This window comes from Oryzias melastigma, linkage group LG13, assembly GCF_002922805.2.
Source record: "Oryzias melastigma strain HK-1 linkage group LG13, ASM292280v2, whole genome shotgun sequence".
NCBI lineage: Eukaryota > Metazoa > Chordata > Actinopteri > Beloniformes > Adrianichthyidae > Oryzias > Oryzias melastigma.
Window position 1 is genome coordinate 1,161,973 of NC_050524.1, and position 9,054 is coordinate 1,171,026.

Here is a 9,054-nt window from a genome sequence, read left to right on the forward strand (position 1 = left end):
TTTTCCAGATTTCCGATGAATTCGTTTATCTTTTGAATCGATTCCCGACCCTAAAATTAACAGTTAATGGTGTCTGAGAGTCTTTGGAATGACTGCAGCAGGTTGTCTGGATCATGTCTGCATGACTACAGGTATTCAGTTGCTGCCGTGTGATTGGCTGATTAGAAATGTGCTAACGAGCAGGTGTGTCTAATAAAGTGGGTGGAGAATGTAAATTCACAGCTTTTATCTAAAAACTGTTTAAAATGAAATGATGTTTTCTTTGTTGAAAGGAGAAGGACGATGAGGAGGAGTTCCGCCCCCTCAGTCCTCCGCCCACTCTGTCCATCACGGAGGAGATCCTGGAGTTCATCAACCAGAGCCGAGCCAGGGAGGGCCTGGACGCCATCCCCTGCAGCTCAGCGGTGGGCATACACCTGTTCACATGTCTCCTGCTTCAGTTTAGAGTCACCTTGAAGAAATACTGCTAATGTCTTTTCCAGAAGCCAGAGGAGGCGGAGCCACAGTCGGATCAGACCAACTTCACCTGTCCGCTGCCGCCTGTTGCCTTCTGCCCGGAACCAGGACTCGATCCGTTGCAGCAGCAGATGGAGACGGAAAACCGACCCACGGGAGACGAGACAGACGCTGGAGAAGTCCAAGAAAATTCCGATTTATCCGCTCAGGAAACAAGCAGGCCGACAGAAGGAGAGGAGGGAAGTGACTCACCCACAACGGCAAATCTTCATCCTCTCATTGACACAAAAACTCAGACGAGTGTTTCAGATGAAGGGAATGTCGACGCCTCCACCCCCCAGAGTCAAGAGCTCCTGCAGCCCCCCATGGAGACAGGACTCCCACCTCAAAGAGGCTCCAAGAAGGACAAGAGGATCATTGAGAAGATCAGGAATTACTACGAGGCTGCTGCCGAGGCAGACGAGGAGGACGAGGAAGAAGAAGAGGAGGTGAAAGAAGGAGTCGGCAGGAGGAGAAACAGTTTCTCCCAAATCCCGTCTGGCTTGGTGAAGGAGTCCGTGTCCCGCTTTACCACGGCTGGACAGCAGGGGGAGCCGGAGAGCAGAGCGCCCAAGCTCCCACCGCACGCGGAGAGTAACGAAGAGGTGGAAAAACCAGACGTCTCTGAGGATCCACCAGAACCGGAGGTCTGTGATGAAACTCGAGGAGAGGAGATCCAGTCCCAACCAGATCAGAACCAGCCGACGAGAGAGGAGACAGAGATTCAGGACCAAAGTGGGTTCGACAGATGTACTGAGAAACGGGGCGAAGGGGAGAAAACCCTCCAGTCAGAGGAGGAGGAGAGTCCGAGTGTTCCTGAGCAGAACCAGGACCAAGGACAGAACCATCTTGATCATGAGTCCAGTCAAGCAGAACCGAACCAAAACCAGACTGAACCTTCTCTTATGGCGTCATGTCAAAACAACGACCTGAAAGCCCAGTCTGCAAGAACCAGAACCAGAGAGCAGGCTGGTACCAGTGACAGCCGAGAGGCTCCGTCCAGCCGGGTGAAAGTGGGCCGGTGGTCCCGCCATTCCCGGATCGTCACGGCAAACAGAGCCTTGTTTGAAGGCATGGCGTCAGACGTGGCTGGAATCGGGCTGTTCGAGGTCAACCCGGTGGCAGACCCGGTCCTTATCGAGAACTCTGAGCGGATCTTGAACAAGGTCCATACTCTGGCCCGGATGTACAGTGCCAAAGCCAGCACCATGAAGGTGCCGCTGCATCAGAAACGGGCCAGCACGGCGCAACACCAGTCCTGGGGCTCAGCAAGGCTGTCGGGACCGCCTCTCCAGGACCAAAGCAAAAGACAGACACAAACCGTGCCTTTGGGCACGGACCGGTCCAACTCAACACATGGAATTTGTACTGTCTCTGAAAGCAAAGTAGATCATGAGGAGATCTCACCAAAGCCAACAGATCAAAGTGGGACCGACACTCAGGACCAAACCCAACCAGTGGTCCAGCAGAACCCAGAAGTTCATCAGCAGAAGATGGAACCAGCATGGAGCCAGACAGACGGTGAGTGTAGAACCCTGAAGAACTCCAGTTCCATGAACAAATCAAGTCATTATTTTCCTTCTTCTCTCAGCCCTCCAGCCTCCACCTGTCACCCTCCCAACACCCACCTCTCCCCGTCGGACAAACGGCGTTCGCCTCTGCAGACCCAGGAGGTTCCTCTGTCCCGGGACCAAAGATCCAGACTGTGGACTGAGCTGCAGTCCAGCTGAAGACAGCCAGACTTCCACCGTGACCAGAGAACCCTCATCTCCTCCAATGAGCCACCGGTCACTCACTTCTACACAGGCTGAATCCACAAGTCAGTCCAGAGATCCACCTGGAGATCAGGGATCCACTTCCTCTACCAGAACTTCTCCTGTGAGACCGGATCTCAGAAGCCCAGAGGTCAGAGATTCTTCTGCAGCTGCAGCTCAGAAAGACGAAGGGTAAGTTCAGCCGGTTTCAGCTCAAGTTATGCAATCTGAACCATCTTTGACTTCCTTAAGAAGAGAAAGTTCAGCCACAGCGAAGCTTGAGACTATAGAGGCTTGAAGGGTTCATGAAAGGTCTAGAACAGGGGTAGGGAACCCTGGTCCTCGAGAGCCGCCTTCCTGGATATTTTCCAACATGCCCTGCTCTGGCATGTTCTTATTGGCTGGACACACCTGAACCAGTCCCTACTCACGACTGATTACCTGGTATACTGGATAACATGCAGGAAGGTGGCTCTCGAGGACCAGGGTTCCCTACCCCTGGTCTAGAACCTCAAAAACCTGAACAGGAAGAAGGAGAAGGTAGACGGCAGTTTCTGGGTACTGGATCTGGTTACTGAAGAACCGATGGACTCCAACCCAACTTCCCTTAAAGATGTGGTTTATGATTTAGCCATTATCAAGACTCATAACATACAACATAAACTTGAGTTGTAAGCTCAAGCATGATAGAAAAGGAAAAAGTGAAAAGGGGACAGAAAGAAGAAAAACTTAGACTCTCAAGCAATCCTCATGATGTCCAAAGTCTGACCTCTGGATTCTTCTCTGTTTTCAGGTTGGAGAACGATGAAGGACTGTCGGTTGATCCAATCAAACAGAACTTGACTTCTGAAAACATCTCGACCCAACAAGCAAACTCAAGCTCATCTGCTGGCAGCACGCCACATCCCCCTACGAAGGACGGGGACAGTGAGAACTTAAAGGTGGATTTAGCAGCCGTCCAATGGGTCCAAAAGGTACCAGATGACACCGAACACAGCGCTGAAGAAGGTCCTTCAGGAGGTCCAGAGATGGTGACGTCTGCTCAGAATCTACAGCCACCATACGCTCAGCTGAGACCGGCTGGAGCAAACGGCCAATCGGAAAGCCAGGAAGGAGACAAAGTTCATCCGTCTCCCCTGAGTCCACCTTCACCTGTGACCTCTGACCCCTCACAGCCACACTGTCTTCAAGAGACCGTCCAGGATCCTGATGAGGCACCGAGTCCATGGACCGTCGCTCCGACGTCAGAGTCCATCCAGCCCCGCCCCCCGGCTGTGGACTGCCTCCCAACGTTCACCAGCCAGAGGCCGACCGACCTGCCAGCCACTCTGAGCCGACGGGCCTCATCCGACCGCTGGAACGCCGCCGCCGTCTGTGACCACAGGTACAGAAACACCTCCACGTAGATATCACAAACACAGACCAGCAGCTGTGGTCTTCAGGGAAACATCGTCGGATTCATAGACCGTAAAAATCCTGGACAAAACGAGGCGTTGACACCAGCTGTAAAAAACTCCTTACCTCCCTGCGGCTCTCGCGAAATCAACCAAAGCCATCACCGCCACTTCCTGGTTCTGGAACCGCCATATTGAAACCCGCCGACAGTCATTGGTCCAAGTCATGTTTTTAGAGTAGCTACTGTCACCAATCAGGAGTGAGCTTGTTGGAAAGCCACACCCCTTCCAATCAACCAAACGTTGGAGGCGGGGCAGCAGGCACCACATGCTTTTACTGAGGCATCTGATTGGTCAGTTTATTACTTAAATAACTGGCAATTAAATTGTCCGGGCACAAACCACAACTGCTGATCAATATTTAAACAGTTAGCTCCTCCGTGAATGAAGACAGACGCCATCCACACGCCACGAGTCCCTAAATGGTTAAACAGGTTTTCCTTTCAATGGCTCCGCCTTTTGAGGCCAAAAACAGTTACATAAATTTATTGATCAACGGGTGAAAGAGAGAGTTTTGAACACGGAAGCTCTGAAACTTTTTATTCAAAGACTTTTTACATTTCGACTTTTTATATGAGGTGAATGTGTGTTAGTGTGGACAAAGTCTGGTCATGTGGAGCGACCTCTGACCGTCCAGTCTTCCTCAGACCTTCAGACTCCCGCTCGTCTTCATCATCATCATCCCATGCTGTCTGTGTTTCGATTCCATCTGAGCATGACGTCTGTTTAAACCAGTCAGCCTGATTGTGTGTAACGGTGAAACTAGGGCTGGGTATCAGTTATCATTTCCAGAATCGATTCGATTCCGATTTTTTCAGATTCTTTTGATTCTTCAATTCAATTCAATTTTAAGTTTACATATACACATTGGCACAAGTTCTAACAAAAATGTTCAGATCATTAACATTTAAACATTGTTCTGCTTGTCCTGGAGGACGTTTCAGTTTGGCCACTAGGTGGCGATCGCGCTATAGAAGTAAATCTTATTCAAGAAGAAGACAATATGAGGGAAAAAGCCAAGTTTTGGACCTCAAATAGTTACTTTAAAAGTTATTTTCTTAAAAGAGTTTGGAAAATTACTGCCTGTGAGTAAATACAGACGTTTATTTAGTCAGAATGTATTTTTTTGGTCAACCGTACGTTAGCATTAGCCGTCCTATGGGAAATTCTATTGAACGTTAGCATTAAGCTAGTTCACTTTAGCTTAATGTGCTAAATCGATTTATTTCCTTTGTGAATTAATTATTGATCTATTAAGCTTAAATCAATTCAAATCCATTTTTTCAGCCGATGCCTGGTGAAACGACAGTTAAAACTCTGCTTACTGCTGAGTAATCTGAGTTCATGAGGGTTCATTGTTGTTTTCACTAATCTATCATCTCTTCAGAGAATCATCTGTCAGTAAACAGTCTTTGGTGGTTGATTCTGTTTTCACTTCTGTTGACCCAGAAGAAAACCTTCACATTCCAGATTTCATTTTCATCTTCAGGCATTTTTCTCATATTTTCTCCAGAATCTTCATCGGTTCTTCAGTTCCTCAGAAGGACTGAAAGAAATACTCAGAACAGATCTGTCCAGTCTGGCCAGTTTTTAAATGAAATCAAACGCTTTCTCCTCCTCTGACACGGCAGAATTCAGTCTGAGAGCAAAGCTATGAAAATGCAGACGGATGATCCCGATCCTTCCCAGAGAACTCTCCGTCACCTCATTCCTTCCAGACAGAGTCTAAGATTTTATTCTCAGGAATGACAAAAATCTGAGATAAAACTGGCCGGGAAATCTCTGAATGTTCCTGATACGGTTTCCGACGTAGAGTTGATTTGGAGACACTGAACAGGCCACGCCTCAGGGCGTGAAGGTCTGAGCTGCAGCCGCAGTGGTTTCAACAATCCTTCCAGATGTTTCATGGGAATTTTTGTTTCTTTTCCAGAACAATCTCCGCCAGGACTCCTCCTACTGCCGCCTTCTGTTCCCAAACGTGTCCAGGAGGTGCTGCATCTCCGAACCCTTCGGCTTTCAAGTCCTCCTCTCCTCTGAAAGCTCCTCCCTGCTCCTCTCTCCGATCCCCTCCTCCTTCCTACTCCTCCGGACGGTCTTCCTCGTCCGGCGCCTTACCGTCTCCCACGCCGTCCTCCCCCGTCTCCGCCTTCACCCGGTCGTTAGCTGCCTCCTGCATCAGTCAGTCCATCAGCCAGAGCATGGCAAAGTCCGGCTCCTCTCAGCAGGAAGCCCCGCCCATCACTCCAAGCCCCTCCTCCACCCCTCTCCTGCGCCTCCGGTCCCCGTCCCCCAACCTCCCTGCCTCCCAGCGAGGAACCGGCACCCCCGGGTTCACCCCGTTAGAGGAAATGCAGCATCATTCATCAGGCTCCGCCCCTTCCCCCACCCTGGCGTCCCACCAGCGTCTCTGCAGCTCCTCCCCTCGCCCCTCCTTCCTCCACTCCCGGCCCACTTCCTCAAACAACAACAACAACAACAACATGGTTGGATTCTACTCCCCGAAGGCGTCCCTTTCCAATGGCGCGTTGGGCGCCGCTGCCCCCCCCTCGCCGTCCTTCAACCGCGTGGCTCGACCGTTTTCTGCGTCGGAGCCGAGCTCCCGGGTTCAGTCTCCGTCGCCTTCGCCTTGTCCTGTTTCGTTCCGCCGCCTCTGCTCGCCGCCCCCTCAGCACGATTTCTCCTCCCCACTGTCAAACAAGCCCCCCCACCCCCGCGGCGCCAGAGGTTTGGGTCCAGGTTCCCATCATCCTTCAGGTCTGACTTTGGAGCTGTTTGGGACCGGCTCCTCCTCAGCAACCTCAGCTCTGGGGAGTCCCCGGATTCTCTCCCCCCCTCCCATTGGAGTTTCCGTTTGGACCAATAACGTGGCGGCGCCAACGCCGAGGAATCCCCGGATCACCTCCCCCTCCTTCTCCTCAGACGGATCTCCGTTCCCGCCGTTCGTCCAGATGAGTTCCTCCCTTTCCGGGTCCTGTCCTCCTGCGGCGCCGCTCCTTTGCAGATCCTTCTCCTCCACCCTCGCCGACAGACCCCCCTGTCCCTCCGGCGGGCCGGGGCGCTCGTGGGCGGACGGCGGCAGACGGTCCTACAGCGTTACCGGGAGCAGCAGGGCGTCCTTCGACCAGCAGGAGGCGCTGAGCCCGATGAGCGAGTGGTCGTCCCGCAGCAGCTCCCCCTCTGGCCTTCAGTCGCCCAGCAGGTTCCCCCCCCAGAGGGGCGTCCACGGCGGCCAGCACTTCACCAGCGTCCCGTGGCCGGATGTTCAGGAGCTTTACTGCAAATACGTCGGGGCGGAGCGCCAGCAAAGCCCCGCCTCTCCAGCCCCGTCAGACAGCCAATGGGGAGAGCCGGAGCTGGAGGAGGGAAGCTGTCGCAGTCAGCTGATCTGCGCGTATGTCGCCCGGCCCCCCCCGGAGCCTCAGGTCCACATGACCCCCTGCAGTCCCGCCAGGGCGCCCCCCGTGACTCCTCCCTCTGCTGCCAAACAGAAGGCCAGCTACGCCACCACAGTCAACCTCCAGATCGCCGGCAGTGGGCGGATCACTTCCTACAGCTCCGCCCAGGTCAGCCTGACCCAGACCCTGCAGGGCGGGGCCGGTTCTGGAGGGCCGGCGCCGGGACAGTCCAGGAGGAGGGTCAGCATCAACGGACTCCTGCCGGGGGCTCAGAGCTAGAACTGAACGGACCTCAAGTCCAGCACATCCAGAGCTGAACAGCTGCTGGTTCCGATCCATGAAGGTTCTGGAGACGTTTGAAATAGAAAACCCACAAGGGTTCTACTTTATGTCCCTTTAAATCCATGCAGATGTTGTAAAAACAGAAAACGATGAAAAAATGTGATGTTTTTAGAAAAATATAAACATCTGGATGTGATCGGATCCAGTTCTGAAGACAGAACTCTGCAGAAAAGTTCTTCCTGGTCGACCCGCTGAAGGTCCAGGAAAGAACAGCTGTTTGTATTTACGCTCCGTTATTGATGTTGGAAGTCATGTGTCCAAACTGAGCTCTTTAATAATCCTCCTTTTATTTTATTGATTATTTATGAAGTGATTTTGTGGCACTTAGAGTCCGGTTGGTGTTTTTGCACAGCGTCCTGATGCTCTGAATGTGTTTATGTGAAACAACGCGTCCGGAGAGTCCTCTCTCCAGACAAAGCTCACGCCGTTTCTCATGTACGGAGAAATCTTTTAATGTTCTTCACAAACGCTTTCCTCTACAACAAAAAAATGATTTTCTTTTGTTCCCGGTGTGTCAAAGACAGAAGTTTCTGCAGGTGCTGGTACCAAACTCAGAGAACTCGATGGAAGAAGAAACCTTGATCAACTCCGTTAGCTCCATAAAGAAATAAAAAAGAGAAGTCAGACTCCTCGTCTCCCGCGTCCTCACTCGCTGCCCCTCCACGTTCCGGATGGGGGGGCTCTTTTCAGGCTGCTTATGGAGCTAAAATGGGGCCGAAATGATTTAAACACAAATAAAACAAATAAAAAAATGTTGGTGTTTGGCCAAAACTCTTTTTTTAATTTTGCTTTCAAATCTGAAAATTTCAGTTTCAAAACTTTTGGTCCCATAGTGGCGCGTTGGGGCGGGGCTAACACGAAGGACCAATCAAAATGGATGAGGGTGGTAACTTCAGTCCCGGTGTGTTCACTGACTCTGAGAACTGTGAAAATTACAGTCAGAAAATATTTTAGCAACATGCTAATTTATTATAATAATTTAGCATCTACTGAGGTTGTGTGGGCTAATTGGGAATTAAGCTAGTATTTGAGCAACATGCTAGCTTTTTGGGTAATTTGGCATCTACTGAGGCTATTTGGGTTAATTTTTAGTTGACCTTTTAACTGCCTGCTCAACCAATCTGGGGAACATTGAGAAAACATGTTTTTAAAAATATTGATTGTATGTATTACTTCCCAAGGTACGGAGCCTCAAAAGGAAAAAAGTGGAAAGAAAGGGTTTTCTCCTAAAAATTGATTAAAAAAAAATCTAGTCACTGACTGTTGTGCACCAGTTAGTATTTTTTTAGAATTTTGTTTTACCGATTTTCAGAAAAACTTTTTTTTCTGTCACTATTTGGTGCGCACTTGCACACTGGTTGTTTTTTTCTAAAAATTGAAGTTAAGAAAAAAATTCTGCAGAACTGTCTATGTACCTCTTGTCATTTTTTATGGTTCAAAGTGTCTTTAGGGGCTCCGTAACAAGGCAAAAACAGCAGAAAAAAAACCCTTTTTCGGTGATTTTTTTTGTTTTGTTTTTTGGGTAGTTAACACTAGAATCCCTGGAACTTTGAGCTTCTGCTGCAATGCCCCCCTCCCCTTCTCAAAGTAGTGTTGTGGTGATCACCTTAAACC

The 9,054-nt window shown here is 50.5% G+C and overlaps 1 protein-coding gene across 4 annotated transcripts in view; it reads left to right on the plus strand.

Moving 5' to 3' along the window:
• Positions 1-8,055, plus strand: part of plekhg2 (pleckstrin homology domain containing, family G (with RhoGef domain) member 2) — an 82,245-nt gene extending 74,190 nt beyond the window's left edge. For 3 of the 4 annotated variants that reach the window (XM_024277296.2, XM_024277299.2, XM_024277301.2), the window contains 5 exons: positions 273-404; positions 483-2,016; positions 2,087-2,441; positions 3,043-3,633; positions 5,634-8,055. In XM_024277296.2, coding sequence (XP_024133064.1) covers positions 273-404; positions 483-2,016; positions 2,087-2,441; positions 3,043-3,633; positions 5,634-7,377 — 4,356 coding nt within the window. In that variant the 3' untranslated portion in view covers positions 7,378-8,055. The remainder of the gene's footprint in view (positions 1-272; positions 405-482; positions 2,017-2,086; positions 2,442-3,042; positions 3,634-5,633) is intronic. The other variant, XM_024277300.2, reaches the window with a different exon arrangement.
• The last annotated feature ends 999 nt before the right edge of the window (positions 8,056-9,054 follow it).